This window comes from Bos indicus, chromosome 7 (assembly GCF_029378745.1).
Source record: "Bos indicus isolate NIAB-ARS_2022 breed Sahiwal x Tharparkar chromosome 7, NIAB-ARS_B.indTharparkar_mat_pri_1.0, whole genome shotgun sequence".
NCBI classification, from domain to species: domain Eukaryota; kingdom Metazoa; phylum Chordata; class Mammalia; order Artiodactyla; family Bovidae; genus Bos; species Bos indicus.
The window spans coordinates 97,871,601-97,891,332 of NC_091766.1; the positions used below are offsets into that span (position 1 = coordinate 97,871,601).

General features: G+C 34.0%; 1 protein-coding gene across 4 annotated transcripts in view; it reads right to left on the reverse strand.

The window, feature by feature from the left end:
* Nucleotides 1–19,732, reverse strand: part of CHD1 (chromodomain helicase DNA binding protein 1) — a 75,645-nt gene that overhangs the window by 26,182 nt on the left and 29,731 nt on the right. For all 4 annotated transcript variants that reach the window (XM_070794065.1, XM_070794064.1, XM_070794061.1 and 1 more), the window contains 17 exons: nt 18,708–18,857; nt 18,296–18,570; nt 17,168–17,393; nt 16,905–17,005; nt 16,515–16,693; nt 15,532–15,659; nt 14,440–14,656; nt 13,700–13,789; nt 12,633–12,823; nt 11,755–11,943; nt 10,323–10,485; nt 9,313–9,465; nt 7,330–7,401; nt 6,377–6,526; nt 2,105–2,253; nt 1,619–1,715; nt 1,409–1,504 (listed from right to left, as the gene is read on the reverse strand). In XM_070794065.1, coding sequence (XP_070650166.1) covers nt 1,409–1,504; nt 1,619–1,715; nt 2,105–2,253; nt 6,377–6,526; nt 7,330–7,401; nt 9,313–9,465; nt 10,323–10,485; nt 11,755–11,943; nt 12,633–12,823; nt 13,700–13,789; nt 14,440–14,656; nt 15,532–15,659; nt 16,515–16,693; nt 16,905–17,005; nt 17,168–17,393; nt 18,296–18,570; nt 18,708–18,857 — 2,626 coding nt within the window. The remainder of the gene's footprint in view (nt 1–1,408; nt 1,505–1,618; nt 1,716–2,104; nt 2,254–6,376; nt 6,527–7,329; nt 7,402–9,312; nt 9,466–10,322; nt 10,486–11,754; nt 11,944–12,632; nt 12,824–13,699; nt 13,790–14,439; nt 14,657–15,531; nt 15,660–16,514; nt 16,694–16,904; nt 17,006–17,167; nt 17,394–18,295; nt 18,571–18,707; nt 18,858–19,732) is intronic.

Consider the following 19,732-nt stretch of genomic DNA (forward strand, 5'->3'; position numbering starts at 1 on the left):
ATTCCAGAATTTTAGCAGAATAAAATTAAAGAACTATTCATCCTTACATTTTTTTCTTTCTTAGCAGGAAGGAAGCAGGAAGGAATAAGATAACAAATAGCCCTAGGATAATGAATATGACTATAGGTTAAACCAAACATGATAGCTAAGCTGAGTTTATTTCTTTATGAGGTCAAAGTACATCAAACCAAACGACTTCTAAGAATTATCTTCCAGAAATGATTCTCTTTTGCCCTGCTGATCAACAAAATTATTACTATAATAGAACTAGAGGAAGTTAACAGAGTAACAACAAATTTATAGAATATCACACTAAATCACCTTCTGTAGTAATAACCACACCGGTCCATTAAACACAAAGTGTTATAAAACAACCCAATATTCTTGTTTTTATGATCATAAAAAAAATACCTGAAGAGTTGATGACAAGACACAAGGAGCTCAGAGACCATAGATAAATTTATTTAGGTTCCCTAAGTGCTAGTTTCTTCATTTCTAAAAAAGGAAAGCTAGTAACAGCATACTAACTTTTGTGAGGATTAAATAACAATACATTTAAAGAAGTGTGCAGAGTTTGAGCACTCTTTAAGGTTAACTGCCAATATTGGGACATTAAAGCTTACAGGTAATTGGAAAGACAAGAAAACTATGCTGTGTGTGTGTGGCACATTGCAGGTACTCAGTAAGTATTTGTTGAATGAAGGAATGACATTAATTGATCCTTAAAAAGCCATTTCCTTGTGGAAAATGGCTAGGATGCAGAGAAATCTGCTTTTTTACGCTAAACAACTGGCACACACTTTACTCTGGGGCTGGTTGACTTATGTTGCTTTAGGACTCCCTGCAATCTTTTTAGCTCGCATCTAACCTGGGGTGGGGTTCACTGGTGACTCAGTTGGTAAAGAAGCTGCCTGCAATGCAGGAGACCCACGTTCAATCCTGGAGTCGGGAAGATCCCCTGAAGAAGGGAATGAAATGAATACCTACTCTAGTCTTCTTGTCAGTATAGTCCATGAGGTTGCAACAGTCAGATACGAGTTAGCAACTAAACCACCTAACCCAGGGGTATCTATCAGTATTACTGCTTACTCTGTCTGATTTACTTGTGTTTTCTTAGTTGGGATAATGCTTAATCTAATGTCAAAAACTGCTGCAATAAAAATCAGCTAAAAGTCTTCAGTTATGAAAATGATTTCAAATCATGTCACTCACTGCTAGTTTGTCAGAAGAAGAAAGAAAAATTTTTACACATCATTGCAAATTTTAAGACAAAGATGTTTTTAACATTTTTTAAGATTACCCTGCGATCCTGCCTAAAAAAAGATGAATAAAACACTAAATGACAAAAGAAAAATCCCACCTTCTCCATTTATATAATTATGAAGAAAAATTCAAAAAGAAAATCTACCTTGAACTGAGAAAGTAATTCATCTCCTACAGTTAAAGGTCCTGCTTCATTTTCATGAGTTTCAGCCCTCTTCAAGATTTCATCTATATCCATTTCCTAGAAAAAGAAATCTTTACTTTAAATATGCTTTATCATGTTTTAAGATATATACATTTTACATTTATAGTTTTAAAAATGAGACATTTTGAGACAAGCTTTTTTTTTCTTTACCTGGGGCTCTTGTTCTTCTCCTTCAGGCTCCTTAAAAAGTTCCTCAGCACCAAACTTTAAAATGGCTGATAATTCTTCTTTATTGAAAGGAGTAGAACTAAAATTAGAAAAAACAAAAATTACTTAATACTAACAGTCACAAATTTAACATTTACATAGCACTTTCATGAATTATTGGCATAGTCACCTTTATAACAGTTAATATGACATAGTTAGAAAAGTGAAAAGATTACTAGCATACTTATTTTAAAACTAAAGAACTTGAAGCCTAGGGCTTTCCCCCAAGATTACAAAATTAGAATGGTGAAACCATGCACTCACTGAATGTATGCCACTGACAGGGAATTACCTCAGTGCTTTGAAACACAGAAGAACACCACTAAACACAGTACTTCAGCGATCTGCTTACACTATGTAACATTTTGGAAAAATAAGCATAGTATGATTATTTAACAACTTTTTTTTATTTTAGAGAAAAGTAACTACCTTGAAGGGGCAGAACCTGTGTGTAGTACTGTCTTCCCAGTTGTGTCCATTCTTTGAATCACAAGATGATCTAAAACCATCTTCTTTTTGGCCCTTTCAAGAATATCCTCTTCAACTGATCCCTTTGTAACCAGACGATAAATATTCACCTGAAAAGATACACACAATGGAATTTAAAGCACAGTAATGATTCATTCTGCTAATGATAAATGCCCAAATACTGGTTAGAGTCGGGAATTCATCCAACATGAAATTTTGACTGGTGAAAAGCAAAAAAGCTTCCTCAATTTAAAGATTATTTGAGACTATGTCCTTACTTATACTTTGGTCAGTTTGCTTTTTCTTTTTTTAAAGGAATGACAGTAATTTTTAAAATTATATTTCAGCAGGGAAAGGGGGTGGTGGTAAACTTATGACAAACTTATACCAGTTCCCTTAATTTTGATTGTTTCATCGTTCTATACAGTCTAAAATTCCACAAATTACTGTTTAAGTTAATGATGAAGCTCTGCCATTAACAACAACAAAAAGCTTTGCAAAAGACAAAACTCAATGAGTAGTGATTTTGTCCCGCTTCTCAAAGTCAGTGGTTCTATATCACACAATACTCCCATTCAGGGACCACTGTTAGTTTTCTCAATGATTGGGCTCACCAGCATTTAGAGCACTGGGACCTGGAATATCAGGCATTCTTCATTAAACTGGACATTTTGGCACAATGACAAATAACCCTGTGTCCTTTAAGCCTTCCAATGATTTTTTAAAACTGTTTTAAATTATCTTGAGTCTAAATAGTTCCAAATACGGAAAGGAGTACGTCAAGGCTGTATATTGTCACCCTGCTTATTTAACTTGTATGCAGAGTACATCATGAGAAACGCTGGGCTGGAAGAAACACAAGCTGGAATCAAGATTGCCGGGAGAAGTATCAGTAATCTCAGATATGCAGATGACACCACCCTTATGGCAGAAAGTGAAGAGGAACTAAAGAGCCCCTTGATGAAAGTGAAAGAGGAGAGTGAAAAAATTGGCTTAAAGCTCAACATTCAGAAAACGAGGATCATGGCATCTGGCCCCATCACTTCATGAGAAATAGATGGAGAAACAGTGCAAAGAGTATCAGACTTTATTTTTGGGGGGCTCCAAAATCACTGCAGATGGTGATTGCAGCCATGAAATTTAAAGACGCTTACTCCTTGGAAGGAAAGTTATGACCAACCTAGATAGCATATTCAAAAGCAGAGACATTTCTTTGCCAACAAAGGTCCGTCTAGTCAAGGCTATGGTTTTTCCAGTGGTCACGTATGGATGTGAGAGTTGCACCGTGAAGAAAGCTGAGTGCCAAAGAATTGATGCTTTTGAACTGTGGTGTTGGAGAAGACTCTTGACCCTTAGACTGCAAGGAGATCCAACCAGTCCATTCTAAAGGAGATCGGCCCTGGGTGTTCTTTGGAAGGAATGATGCTAAAGCTGAAAGTACTGAAACTCCAGTACTTTGGCCACCTCATGTGAAGAGTTGACTCATTGGAAAAGACTGTGATGCTGGGAGGGATTGGGGGCAGGAGGAAAAGGGGACAACAGAGGATGAGATGGCTGGATGGCATCACCAACTCGATGGACTCGAGTTTGAGTGAACTCTGGGAGTTGGTGATGGACAGGGAGGCCTGGCATGCTGCAATTCATGGGGTCGCAGAGTCGGACACGACTGAGTGACTGAACTGACTGAACTGACTGACTACTAAAATAGCAAGTACATGAACCATAGGAATCTTACACGTCATCAATAATGAAATAATCAAGAATCTACCTCATTAGTAATGAAAATATACTTCATACATATAATTACCTTAAAAAAAGAATTTTAACACAATGAAAAGAAAGTTGACTGCATTATTTTGTGATTATATTCAGGTATTCATCCCAGAGGTCTACCACACAGCTTTCTATAGTATTTTGTCTTACTGGTTCTGGTTCTTTTCCTAATATTTCCTCTTTCTTCTACCCTGTATTAGAGGATGTGGTGGCCAAAGTCTTTAAGTAGCATAAGTGGAATGTTTTGTTTAGCCATGTGTTGAGGATTTCAATGTAGGAGCTGCCTATCAGTGCAATTAATCACTTTCCCCCATTTCATTCATAACACAGAAATATGTTGTCTCTTCACAAATACATCAGGCCCAGCTCACCTGAAAGAATATCCTATCTCCTCATTTTCTCGTTTTTCAACAGTCTGTAATTTGTCTTGGCTTATTGTTATCCCTGTTTCAAATTTCCATCTCTTTTATGAGAATTATTCGGGTAAAACATTTTTTTCATTTTATATTATGGATTTATTTCTCAGTTGAAAATATGAATATTTACAAAGTAAATAAAATGTTCTAAGCCTTTTTGTGCTACTTGTTCATCACCTACTGCTTTGAAGAAGTTTCAGGCACTATCCCAGATGAAGATAAATGTAATTAAAATACAAGGACCAAGATATCAAAAAGATGACAGATGGTTTTTCTCAAGGGCTATTACAACTGTTCCAGAGAGTTATACAAAAATTATCAGAGAAATGCAAATCAAAACCACTATGAGGTACCATTTCACACCAGTCAGAATGGCTGCAATCCAAAAGTCTACAAATAATAAATGCTGGAGAGGGTGTGGAGAAAAGGGAACCCTCTTACACTGTTGGTGGGAATGCAAACTAGTACAGCCACTATGGAGAACAGTGTGGAGATTCCTTAAAACAATGGAAATAGAACTGCCTTATGATCCAGCAATCCCACTGCTGGGCATACACACTGAGGAAACCAGAAGGGAAAGAGACACGTGTACCCCAATGTTCATCGCAGCACTGTTTATAATAGCCAGGACATGGAAGCAACCTAGATGTCCATCAGCAGATGAATGGATAAGAAAGCTGTGGTACATATACACAATGGAGTATTACTCAGCCATTAAAAAGAATACATTTGAATCAGTTCTAATGAGGTGGATGAAACTGGAGCCTATTATACAGAGTGAAGTAAGCCAGAAGGAAAAACATAAATACAGTATACTAACGCATATATATGGAATTTAGAAAGATGGTAATGATAACCCTGTATACGAGACAGCAAAAGAGACACTGATGTATAGAACAGTCTTATGGACTCTGCGGGAGAGGGAGAGGGTGGGAAGATTTGGGAGAATGGCATTGAAACATGTGAAATGTCATGTATGAAACGAGATGCCAGTCCAGGTTCAGTGCACGATGCTGGATGCTTGGGGCTGGTACGCTGGGACGGCCCAGGGGGATGGTATGGGGAGGGGGGAGGGAGGAGGGTTCAGGATGGGGAGCACGTGTATACCTGAAATTTAAAAAAAAAAAAAAAAAAAAAGAATCATACATAAACAAAAAAAAAAAACAACAAAAAAAAATAAATTTTGTTGTGAAAAAAAAAAAAAAAAAAAAGAATCAAGCTGGGCTGCCTCCCTGAAGAACAGGTTCTGTTCTTGGAAATATTCAGGGATGCAGAGGGAGTAGCCCATTATAGAATACATCATCCGGAATGTCAAAAACTGCCCTTGACTCTGGATGAAACTTCCCAACGTTAATGGCAACTCATTTGTTAATTTATTTGAGACATGTTTTTTGAGCTGTCCTCGCTCCTCCATAGGCACAAAGAATATTCTCCTCACAAAAAAACCTTTCTGTATTTTTAAAAACAAGCATTAAACCACAATTTTGACTTATCTTGTTTACGTAAAAACTCCAGATCATTTGATTTTTCTTGCAGGACCCAATTTTTGTTCCTTCAATCTTTCTCTTTTTATCTCCAAACCTGCTCTGAAACAGAAGTGTCCCTGTATGTACATTCCTATTTATAAATCGTGATATGTGGGTTTTCCAAAAAAAAAAAAAATTATGAGAATGGCTATTTTGCAAGGAGAAGCTTATGGGTACATGGCTAACAAAAAAGAACAACGTATGAAGCAAAATCCCTTTCAGTAGTTAAGTATATGAAGATATTTTAAAATATAAATATTTATATACTGAATGAAACACATTATATTCTACAGCTGTGAACAGAATTATGATCAAAAAAGGAGTACATGATCCTATTCAGGCATAGTTTTCTCAGTTCTGTCAATTTCCAGGTGATTCTGATAAATTCAAGCTCCTCTGCACTCTATCTGTTCAATAACAATATGCATGTTTCAACAAGAAGGATAAACTGAAATAAATTCTAAACACTGATGATAAAAAAGACTCTGAAATAGTAAAATAAGGAGGATAAAAAATACCTGTTTCTTTTGCCCAATTCGATGAGCTCTAGCCTGTGCCTGAAGATCATTTTGTGGATTCCAATCAGAATCAAATATAACAACAGTGTCAGCTGAGGCTAAGTTAATTCCTAAACCTCCAGCTCTTGTGGAAAGCAAAAAGCAGAAATCCTATAAGGAAATATAAAAGGCACAATTTTAAATTCTTAACTGTGACTGTGAATAATCAATGTGAGAATTTTATAACTGAATTCCTGAATTTAAAAATATTTTACCAGGCTCCCCTGTTGACTCAGAAGTAAAAAAAAATCCACTTGCCAATGCAGGAGACATGGGTTCGATCCCTGGAGAGGGAAGATCTCTCATGCTGTGGGACCACTAATCCTGTGTGCCGCAAGCACTGAGCCGGTGCTCGAGAGCCTGTGAGCCACAACTCCTGAGCCCTTGTGCTGCAGCTACTGAACCCTGCACACCTAGAGCCCCAGTTCCGCAACAAGAGAAACCACTGCAAGGAGAAGCCCGTGAGCTGCAACGAGAGAGCAGCATGTGCTTCCTGCAACTGAAGAAAGCCCATGTGGAGCAAGGAAGGCCCAACACTGCCCTGAATTAACACAGTTCTTTAAAAGGTATTTTACCAACAAAAGTGAAACATAGTTTTAAAATTGCTAATAAAATGTATCTAGCAAAACCAATAAACAAGACTCCCAAATACAAATATATATGGGAATAATAAACAACAATTCATAAAGAATTCTAAATCAAAACAGGCTAGTTTATTTAGAAGCAAATTAACTGTCCTATATTGAAATAGTATTTATACAAAAGGGTAAAATTCCTCATATTTAACAGATAATATGGAATTTAAAACCTCACTTGTAAATCAAAACTGGCCATCACCAATAACACTTTTCTTAAAAAACTATAACTAAAATAATGACTGAAACAATTATTTACGATTTTAAAAGCATTCATACCTCTGATCCTTCAGCATTAAAATGATCTAGAGCTTGTTTCCTCAGCTCCCCTTTGATTGATCCATCTAATCTCTAGAATAAAACATTAAAATACTACATTGTAACAGAATCAAAACTTAAAAAAGCAATTAAAACCAAGTATGAAAAAGCAGCACTACTTTTGATAAGACCAGAAGGTACTTACAGGTAGGAAAGCAATGCCTAAGCATTCTGTCTCCAAAGTCTGTGTTCTTAACCACCGGAACTACTTTTGCTAATAGTAAATAATAGCACTGACCGTCACTTTACCTGAGACCCACTATAAGAATATGTTTTACACGTGAATGAGTACACAGTATACACTCAAAGCAAGTTTCATGACACAGTGTACTGTGAAATACCCTCATTATTTTATTATCTATTTCATTAAAAAAAAAATTTTAGTACAACATTTGAACAACCTATTAAACTGATCCTCAGATCCATTAATGGGTTAGAGCCCATAGTTTTTAAAAAAAGCACTGATTGAGTCCAGTGTGGTTATGGACCCACACATCAGTGAGAACTTAGAAATGCAAATTATTGAGACCCATTTCAGACTTACTGAGTCAGAAACTATAAGAGGAACTCAGCAAAAGCCCTCTGTTTTAAAATATGAGAATCACTGATTCAGGGCCCCATGGGCTCTAGTTGAACAGCCCACATTTGAGCATCTTTACTGTTCACCAGTGCCTTGAGCAAGTGATTTGCCTTTTTTCCTTGTCAGTTTCCCTCCTCAGTAAATGAACACAGGAAGTACTACTTTCTTCATACAGTGAGAGAACACAGTAAAACACTTTGCACAGTGTCTGACCCATTCTATGTTAAGTGTTTACTAAACATCAGCTAAACAAGAAAAGTCCAAAATCAAAAGCTTTTTTAAAGTACCAAGTTTGTTTTTCATGAAAAATTGCAACTAGTAAAACCTTTCACTCTTTTTACTTTTCCCCCTAAATGACTAGATGTATCTCAATCATGTTGATATCACCCAACATCTGTTCTTCATAGCACTTACCAGAGTCATAACATTACATTTATTTGTCATTACCTGCTTAATGTCTGTCTCCCATATGAGACTGTAAGCTCCAACAGAGCAGGGATTATGCATGATGAGGTTCATCATTGTAATTCTACTTCTACTTTACTGTCTGCACTAAATACACACCATTTATTAGCTGAATATGCTAGTTGCTATGTTTCAGGTATTATTCATAAAATTGCTCTAAGGATTAAATAAATTAGATGTAAAGTACTAAGACTGACTCTATTAAATATTCATCACATTTGCTCTTGTTAAGTCAGAGTCATGTGCAACTCTTTGCGACCCCATGGACTGTAGCCTGCCAGGTTCCTCTGTCCATGGGATTTCCCTGGCAAAGAATACTGAAGTGACTTGCCACTTCCTTCTCTAGGGGATCTTCCCAACCCAGGGACTGAATCAGCATCTCCTGCACTGACAGGAGGATTCTTTACCACTGAGCCACCAGGGAAGCCCAAACATTCATATTAGCTGTAATTATATTGAATGAATTTCAAAATAAATATTGAATAGATGGAATATAAGCCCTTTTTGCTCTTTGATATATTCTCTAAAGTCATGTATTTTTATTCAGCAAACTATGCACTAGAATAACTATGAGCATACAACTTTCAGAATCTGCAACAGTTCAGGTAACACCAGAAGTGCTGCTCTCTCCTATCCTTCCTCAGACTAAAGCCTAATACATAAGGCTGCCCCTTTAATTTGAACATAGAAGAGAAACACAAAGAAAAACTGTTTTGCTGTTAAATGTAAAGTCAAGAAGAAAAAGAAAAGGAATAATGACAAAATTTTTAAACAGATCTATTTTCTTAAAAAGAGTATAGGTTATATAAAATCTACTCTTCATTTACAAAAGAATTTCAAACATGCCCAGGGATTAGACAAAATTTAAATCAACAAAAAAGACAAAATGAAATGCTTACTTGAAAGGGAAACTGACGATACTTCAAATATTCTGCAAGTATATCTAACATCCGCACCATTTGAGAAAAAATAAGAACTCTATTGCCTCGCTCTCTTAGGCGAATTAACAGTTTGTCAAGAAGAATTAGTTTTCCGCTACTACGGATTAAGTGCTATAAGGAAACAATAAATTATAATTGTTATAACATGTTAAAAGAGCTGTATTTAATGAAACAAATGTCTCACAACACTTCAGTTTCTTCATCTTAAATTAAGATTTTTAATTTTCATAATGTTGACATAGTTTACGTTTTCAAAATTTTTTAGAACCTTGACCAATTTGTTCTATGACTTAAGCTACATTTTCCTTGCCATTTAGCACCTAGGTTTTGCTGCATTTTCTGGAGACCAAATTAAAAAAAAGCACCATTTCACTCTATTTGTTAGATATCACAGAATTTCTCCAAAAGTCTTAGCTGAAAACAACTAAGCGACAATACACTGAAAGAAGAAACAACTAAGTAATCAAAGGTTTTGAAAGAGTGAGAAGTGTCTTCTAATTTATATGTCACTGACAGCACTTCAAAGCAATACTACAGCTGGATGTAGTATTGTGCCTTCTTTACACTCTTCATTTGTCTTCCAGAAGTGATAGGAAGAGGAAGATCTAAGGTCCAGATGCCCTTAAGACTACCATTTGCCATGTCACAAATTCAGCAAAATCACTATTAGTGAAATTTTTTTCACAACAAAAAATACACTAAGGGGTTTTTGCTGGATAAAGTGTGACAGATCATGGTTAGATCAGCTTTTCAAAAAATTTATCAAAATGACTAAATGGATAAATTATAACTTTAAAATATTTTTATAAACATTAAAAAATAAACAGCACCATCATTTAAATACATCTTTAACCAAAAGGAACATCTAACCAATATATTAGAACATTGCGGTATTTTCACTTAAAGCTGAAATAAACATTTTTAAAATTTTGCTTTACCATGAAGTAATAAAATTTTAAAATTCTTACTTGTAAGGCCTCCTGTTTATTATAGAATTCATTATTATCTGGTGGTTTAATGAGGTAGCAATGGTTACAACATTTCTTTAGCTCCATCATAATATTCAAAAAGCCTGAGGTACTGCCCTTGGAACCTTTGCTGAGGGCTTTGTAATTCCTAGTTAATATCCACCTGTTTAAAAAAAAAAGATTATGAAAATGATATAGCAGAATTACCAGGATGAATTCTAAAATCACTAAAAAAATTAAGTACCAAAGTAAAACTGCACCATTATGAAGTTCAACTCCAAAGACAAAGGACTAAACTTTGTTCACAAAACTAAATGAACCTCATTCATAAGACCATGACAACACATTGTTATTTGAACCATTACTATACACAGTAAAGGCTTAACATAGTGAATTAATACTGCATAGTGCATTAATCCTTTACCCCAAAATTTATTTTTAAAATGGTCAACTTTATAATCTATCTTAACTTTCCAACAAATTTTGCTATGCTGGGCAATTAATGCAGATACCTCACACCTCATGAGGATACCTGGTTTAGCCAAACTGCCTTGTCTAAAATAGTTACACAATACACATGCAACTTAAGAGATAAATTATAAGTGGCTATTTTATTATTGCAAATTACGCGTAACATTTCCTCTCACCATGACTTACCTTGTCTAACATCTTTTATTTTCTTCCTTTTTACAAGGTTAGTTTTGGAAGGAACTTGAAACAATTTTATCTGATTTGTCTCAAAACAACAGAACAGGGGAAGTGAGGGTGGTTGGCTATGAGCTGAAGACCAAGCTCGAGTGATGGAATTTATTATATTATCCTATTTTGTATATGGTCTGAAGTTTTCCATAACAAAAATGTAAAATTTATGTAGTAAATGTATTTTTAAAGTGAATGGCACTTATACACTTATCATAAAATATGTTTCTGAGAGTTCAAATGCATGAAGCAGAGCTTTATGCAACTAAATGTCTGAACAGAAACTAGGATGGACACTTCTTTTTGATTCTTTGAAGTGTTACTATACAGATCCAAACATACATAAATTATACAAAATATGATTTATTAACATTTTTCAAAAAGCAGAGGGGCCTAAAATTTGGTTCTAAGTTTGTTTCTCTGGCTTCTACTTTCACCTGTCAATAACATAAACATCAGAATTATGTAATAATTCCTTGGTATCATGGCAATCTTAAAACTTAAAAAGAAACCTTCTATAATGTAACATAGTACAAAATAAACACAATTAATGATGTGCTATAAGGTGAATTAGTCTTCTATCACCTGTGATCTTAGACATGCCATTAAATCTCTCTCTGCCTCACTATGCCATACAATAAACCTATTCTAAAATTCAAGAATTGTTACTGCTCTCTAAGACTCAATCAGGGCTAAGGGGCACCTCAGAACATGTTCTCTGTTTACAGCTTACTTGTAATATTGTTTCTGTAAAGCACTCATTTCCATTCTTAAAATCTGTTCAACCTTGGCAGGAAGAGATTTTTCCACATCTTTCTTAACCCTTCGCAACAGAAACGGCTCAAGCTCCTTGTGGAGGCTTGCATAACCATATTCTCTGCCTTTGCCATGTTCTTCTTCAAAATCTTCCCAGGAAGAAAACCTTAAAAATTTAAGCAAATGGAAGAATCAGTGAAAGAAGTCAAATTGCATTTGATATTTTACAGGATAGTCAGACATAAACAAAACATAGATTTTTGGGGGGGGGGGGGGATTAGTTAAAATTAATTACTTCTAATAGCTATCCTTCCAAGAAATCTATTGTATATCTACAGATGTAAAATATAAGCTATTTTATGAAAAATTGTTTACTTTCCTTGAGTTAAATAAAGATGAAATATTTTCAAGTATGGGAGTAATTATCACTAAAATATTTCTCAAAGAAAGTTATACATCTATTGAAAGAAAATATGTATATGACCTTGGACAACTTATCTTAGTCTGCTTTTCCTAAAATTATTAGAAAATGGAATTTTCTAACAATACCTTGTTATTGTTATTACTACTGTTTAAGAATGATACTATTTCCATTTTTAAGCAATGGATATTCTGAACAACAGGCAAATCAACTGTTTTAATTTATTATCCATGGCTCAAGCTTATTTATTTACAAAACTGAAAAATAAAAATATTATTTTGAATTCTATTCCATCCCATTTCTTTTCTTCTTAATAATCTCTGATCCAATGTTTGGGACAATAAAACCTCCTTCTGACCTTATTATCTACACTAATTATTTTCCTGCTAAACTTAGCAAATGAAACATTAAAATTGTATCTTAATTTATCTTACTTTTCTGGCATAATGAAATGTAGCAAAGACCAGAGCTCTTTCAGGGAGTTTTGCAGAGGAGTTCCAGTGATAAGGAGACGGTGATTGGACTTAAAATCTATTAAAGTTTTATACAGAAGAGAGTCATCATTCTTTAATCGATGTGCTTCGTCCACACCTATAAATGCCCAATTCAGACCTCCAAGGAATGCCTTAAAATGAACAGAAGAATGTAGTTAATATTTTGAGAGAAAAATGTAATTCAAATCATTAAAATGAGGCAAATTTAAATCTATGTCCAATATTTCAAATACAAATTATGTACTACTCTAAAATTTATTGGAATCTTCAAATCAAGTAACTCAGAATGAAAAACAAAGTTCCTTCCATGACTAACTCAACCATTAGAAAAACAGTATAATTCTCCAGTGAAAGTTTTTACTAGCTTACATACTGAAAATAAAAACTATAGTGTCATTTAAAAATTTCACAATGTTTACAGCCTAAGTCCAGTAGAAACCTCATTAATGTTAATTTGGAGAAAATAAATTTGGAATAGTATCTAACTCCAAGTATAGTTACAATTAACTGCTATGATTTTTATGAATTATTTATTTACAATATATACATAAACTTTATAAAGTCTTAGTTTGACTTATGGAGACGGGCCTGATTCTGCTACTTAAAAGTTGCATGACTTGAGGCAAGTTCATCAACCTCTTTGAGATTTGACTTTTCTTCACAACAGGGACAGAAGTGTATTATAAAGTAATTATAAAGAATTAAAGAAGATAATAGCTATAAAGCATTTACCCAGTGGTAGTGTGATACTTCCTCCTCTTTAAAGACCTTACAAATCAAGACACTATACCAAGCTGGTTTCATATCCTTTGGTTTGTATTTACAACACTTTTTAAATGTAAAAATCAACCTTACTTCAAGGATCATAAAAAAATAAATAGAGAAGCTGGACTTGAACCAGAGACTTTGCATCTGCTGACCACTGATTTATGTTTATCTTTTCATCCTATCCACAATGTAAAGGAAAAACTGATATACAACAAACAGAAAAACAGATTAATACATACCTTATCCTTCAACAAGATTTCATAAGTTGTTAACAGTATATTAAATTTTAACCGTTTGGTCTGGGGATGCATCCATTCATGAGTTCTTATCTATCAAGAAATTTCAAAGACAATTTTAAAACAAAGATTTTTTTAGAAGAATACTTTTACTTGAGTATCTGAACTAAAATCCATTCAAAATACAAAAAACCTGTCTATATGTTTCTGTAATAAAAACTTTAACAATTCTTTATACAGTACAAGCTACAGTGATCTTACTTATAAGTAAAATATAAATACTCCAGCATATCAAAATCTTCTATAAAAAAAAAGCCGCATTTTTAATATATGCTTTTCACTGAAGGAACTTCTCATTTGACCAAACAAAAGTGATTTCCTTTTTGTAGATGAAATAAGTCTGGGGTTTGCTTCACAATAATAATTGGGAGGAAAGTATCATGTAGAGGGACAGATGAAACAAAACGGGCAAGAGTTAAAACTGTGCAGTTGGACATAGGACATGGAGATTTTATTACATTCTTCTGTAGGCTTTCATATATATTTGAAACTTATAATAAGGCAGGAAAAAAATATATATAACACTAAAACAAAAATTAACTATTAAGCCAATCAAACATGTGATGAATCTTACTCTGTAACAAGTTTCATGCTGGAAACTAAGACTTTATAAAGACCAATCAAAGACTTGTCCTCAAAGATGAGTTTGTCTAAATTTCTAAATTTGTGGTGAAACAACTTACCATGTTTCTGCTGTTGATGTCACCTAAATAAACCACAGCATTCATTTGAGAAGCCCATGTCTGAATCTCCCTTTGCCAGGAAGTGAGAGTGGAGAGTGGTACTACTAACAGAAAAGGTCCATATAATTGGTGTTCATGAAACAAATAGTTCAGAAATGAGATCGTCTGTATTGTTTTTCCAAGGCCCATTTCATCAGCAAGTATGCAACTATTACCTCTGCAAAATGAAAAACAAAAATCATGTATGCAATAACGATTCAAATTTACAAGTAACCTTTATACATAATCCATGTAAAAATTTATATGAAGTTAAATCAGATTAATCTGATAGGTATTATTTACAATATGCATTTTTATTAACTATAATAGTATAAGAGAGTTTATGATTTTAGAACATAAAAGCAGCTTAAAAATTAACAGAATTATTTACAGTCAGTTATGGAGATAAGGACACAATCCATCTACAAGTGGTAGAGTCCGGATAAAACTACAGCTACGTTAAAGTTTAAAAAACAAAAAAACTGCACCCTAGTCACCTACACTGCCAAAAACAGAGTAGGCGACACATGAGAGAGGAAGAGAAAAACAGAAGCCAAACTGGCTATTAGAAATAACTGGAAGAGAGACAGTCCAGGACACTGTGAAACAATGTATACATATTCTTATTCCAATTAAAACATTTTTAAATATTGCAACAATCAAAAGGTTCTTTTTCTTCTTAATATAAGAAGTACTATTTATATAGGGCTTCCCTGGTGGCTCAATGCTCAAGAACCCACTTGCCAAGACAGCAGAGACAGGTTTGATCCCTGGGCAGAGAAGATCCCCATGGAGAAGCAAATGGCAACCCATTCCAGTATTCTTGCCTGGGATATCTCATGGACAGAGGAGCCTGGCAGGCTATCTAGTCCATGGGGTCACAAAGAATTAGACATGACTGAGCAACTAAACAACTGTTTATATAATAGGAAATTCAAAGACCTATGTATAAAATACCAGAGGGTCTTATCCTTTATGCTGATGGAAATCTTTTCCAAACCCCATATTTGTAAAAATTTATCCTCTTAAATAAACAATTCAAAATATACATACTTGCACCAAGAGTGAGCAAGCCAATTTAAACCATTCAGTTGATAATCTCTTAATTCTAATCCTTCATGTCCTCCAATATAGGATGGCTGCTTCTTTAGAGCTACAAATCTTGGCCTTTGTTTTAATACCTTTTGTAGAAACAAATATTAACATGAATTATTAAACATAAGAAATCATATTAAAAGATGAAGATCTCAGCTTTTACCATAAATTTAAAAATTTCATCTCCAATCATCACACTCAGAAATTCCATGACAAAATATACATGAGGACTGAAAGAAGTCTGTTTTCTATAACAATGTACAGTGACATATTCTGGTCTCTTTTCGGAATAAAAAATGACAGAGGTAAGTGAGTTTTTGCTGAAATACTTGGATCTCACATGTTTCTCAAGTAAAAGCTATGTTAAATTCATTCATTTTACCACAGTTCCAGCCCTGACCTAGAAATAAAACATAAAACTGGTTTGACTTTCCATCTGATTTCTCATTTCTAAATTACCCTTATGAATTTAATTAAATCTTATAATAAGAAAACAAATTCTAGTAGTACATAGACCCCAAACTATTACTAGTAGTAAATTTTAAGTATTAGGCAAGGCAGTCCTTGATACTTTCTTATGGGGACATCCCTCTTTTCCTTTCCTATCATCAATGATAATATTCACCACCTTTTAAATCAAGCATATACATCTAGTTTCCAAGAAATTTTCCATTTTTGACCTTCCTAACCCAGTCCCCACAACTGCCACCACCAATTTATTATCTTTCTGACACAAGTTTCAGTCACCAAGGCTAGAAAACAGTGCCATATCTAAAATGGCACAGCAATTACAGGAATATCATTTCCTGTAGGACCTACCATCCAAAGAGTTCTTTCCTGTAGCCTGTATGAAATCAGGATCCAACTCTCTGTGTGGGGCTTGTAGTATTTATGATGCATAAATACAGTTTCAATAATTTAAAATGGCAAACAATACTCACTTTGCAGTCTTTAAAAGGAGTGGTTTTTGATTGATTCCTGCTGAAATACTCATCTATGCATGCTTGAAACTTTTTGGAAATAAGAGCGCCATCTTCCCAGCTGCACTCTGAGTATGGAAGACCCTGCCATTTGCAATAATAATCAGGATAGCCAGCAGCTGACTTCTGATTGGAGTGAGCTGTAAGATAAACCAGATATATTTTACACTGAATTTTATCTAAGGAATAATTCTTGGTAAAAACTATACAAGTAAAAATAAGCCATCTGGTTTACACTATTATTATTATAAAAGCAAGCTACTTTATTTGATATGTAGGCAAAACTTTAAGTTTTCAGATGACTTCAAGCATGGAAAGATAAATGTTTAATTAGAATCATTTATTACTAACCAATTATTCGCTCCACTATTTGATACTGCTTATGGAGATCATCTGTAAGTTCTTGCTGACAATTATAATATTCTACATCTTCTGGAGAAGCATTTTTCAACCTGAAAGATTATTAACCCAAGAACAAAGTTAAAAATCTCCCCTAAATCCCATCTGTGCACAAAATCTCCCATCTTGTCACTCAAATGTGAATCAATTTGAATAATGAAGAAACTGAAACAAATTTAAGCATCACTAATTTTTAACTCCAACATAAAACATACCATCTTTTTGTTTCCTGATCTTTTTTCTTATAATTATCTAATTTTTTCATTCCTCTAACATTTTGCTGCTTAAGGGTTTCCTCTGTCTCCCAAGTATTGTGGATATGTGACCATCCTTTCCATTTAATTAAATACTGGATCTCTCCTGGTTCCTTGTTTTTTTCAAATCCTGCATTCGGGTCACCATCTGCTTCAACTGCATAGATGGTTGTAGTAGCACCAGTAGCTGAAAAAAAATAGTACAATACTTCCATGTGATTCTGTTATTGAAGTATTTCAACTCAAAATTTCAAGAATATAAACAGAAAAATATATACTCTTTTAAATAAGTAACAAACAGGGTATGAGTTTATAGGAAACTACATTATACATTCATAAAAGAAACTGAATTCTAGAACAGAAAGATTAAAAATCACCTTTAAAAACTACATATTTGAAATCACTATGTAGAAGAGATAGCTGCACTCCCATGTTCACTGTTATATCACTTATAACACGTAATAAGCGTCCACCAACAGATGACTGGATTACAAAAAACACTGTACATACATATATAACGGAATACTATTTGGCCATAAAAAGGAGGAAATCTGCTATCTATAACAACATGGATGGACCTCAGTAGCATCATGTTAAGTAAAATAAGTCAAGAGAAAGATAAACTGTATGTTCACACATATATGGAAAAGGGAAGGAGGAAGGGGGGAATTCACTGACTGAGAGATCAGATTCAAACTTATCAGAGGTAGGACAAGTATGATGAAGTGGTCAAAATAGATTCTTTACCACTAAGCCACCAGGGAAACCCTAAGCAAGGGGTGTGTGTGTGTGTGTGTGTGTGTGTGTGTGTGTGTGTGTTAGTCGCTCAGTCATGTCTGACTGTGCAACCCCATGAACTGTAGCCTGCTAGGGACCTCTGCCAATGGGATTCTCCAGGCAAGGATACTGGAATGGGTTGCCATTCCCTTCTCCAGAAGCAAGGTCTATTTTACAGCAAATAAGTATAAACGTAAAAATTCCACCCTCAGCTTTCAAAGTTGAAAAGTCTTCAGGAAAAAATTCACTCTAGTAAATATTAGTGAAAAACAAAACCAAAAATGAAGGTTTCTTTTCTTTTTCTTTAAATACCTCCTTTTCTTCCAATCCGACAATCCATAAACCGTTCTATTGTTTCAAATTCCTCTTCCTCAGGTTGAGGAACATCCTCTCCACAGACTTCCAGGAGGTCATCAGAATCTGTTTTCATTTCCTCATCTTCCTTATAGCTAACATTGACAGTTGCTTGGCGACGAGAGCTTCTTTTATCATTATCATATTCTTCTTCATCATCATCCTCCTCCTCAGATGAATCAATCTGTCTCTTTTTTTGTCCAATAATCTTTTTTCCATTTTTTGACTTAGATCTAGGGAAAAGTGAAGGAAAGAGGTATTTTACAGAAATACTGACATACAACAAGATTTGAGAAACTCTAAGAAAAAGAATGAATACCTTCTGTAACCAACATTTTTCAGAATCAAACCAAGAACATACTATACTTACCTATTTTGAGGTTTTCTACTTTTAACTTTATTTTTTGGCTCATAATCTGATTCTGTTTCATCACAACTGCTTTTATCTCTTTCTTCTTCAGATTCTGAATCCGAACCAGACTGAGAGGGCGATCCCGATCCAGACATTTGCCAATCTTCACTGTATATAAAATATACAATATGTTTACTTATACATATATAGCAAATTTTGTCTGACAAAATATAAAAATAATCAAGCTAAATTACATTCCAGCTAATATAAAAAATATCATTTTCACTCATTATAAAAATATTCAAATATCTGTAGAATAAGAAAATGCTGGAAAATATTCTTCATAGATTTCTCTAACTACAGAGTTTTTTGTTAATCATTTAATCATACCTCAAAATGTAACGTAAGTAAGTGGAGTTTAGGTGAAAACACAGTATGCTAATTTAGAGTCACAGTGCTTAATTTTGAAAATTCTGTCTAATTATACTTGCCATTTCAAAACAGATTCTATAATAATTCCTTTCATTCTAATTTTGTGGTGATTGTGATTTTTAAAAACATACCCTTTAAAAAAATTTTAAAATATTATACATTAAGAAACTTAAAATAAGTTATCAAAAAATTGAAGAAAAAATAAAAACATTCCATCTTAACCAACATTCAGTAACTACCTTACCCTTATTACTATTTTTAGTCTATTTAATTTCAAATAACATGGAAAGAAAAAAATGTTGGATTCACTGTTAATATTCTACCATAGTATTAACTTTAAATGAAAGATATACATTAAGTTCTTACATATACACTACATTCTATATTAAAGGCACTGTTTCTACTCCAGTGCTCTGCACAGCTTATACCAATTACAACTATGTCATGTTAAGGGTTGCATAAGCAAGCCACATGCTAAAATCTGGTTTATGATATTAAAAAAAAACCATAATGGGAGAAGCTAATTTTTTATCTTGAGATTGTTTTTCAGAGTTTGCACATGAGACATAGCAATAGGCAGCATATATGAAAAAAAATCTCCATTTTATACT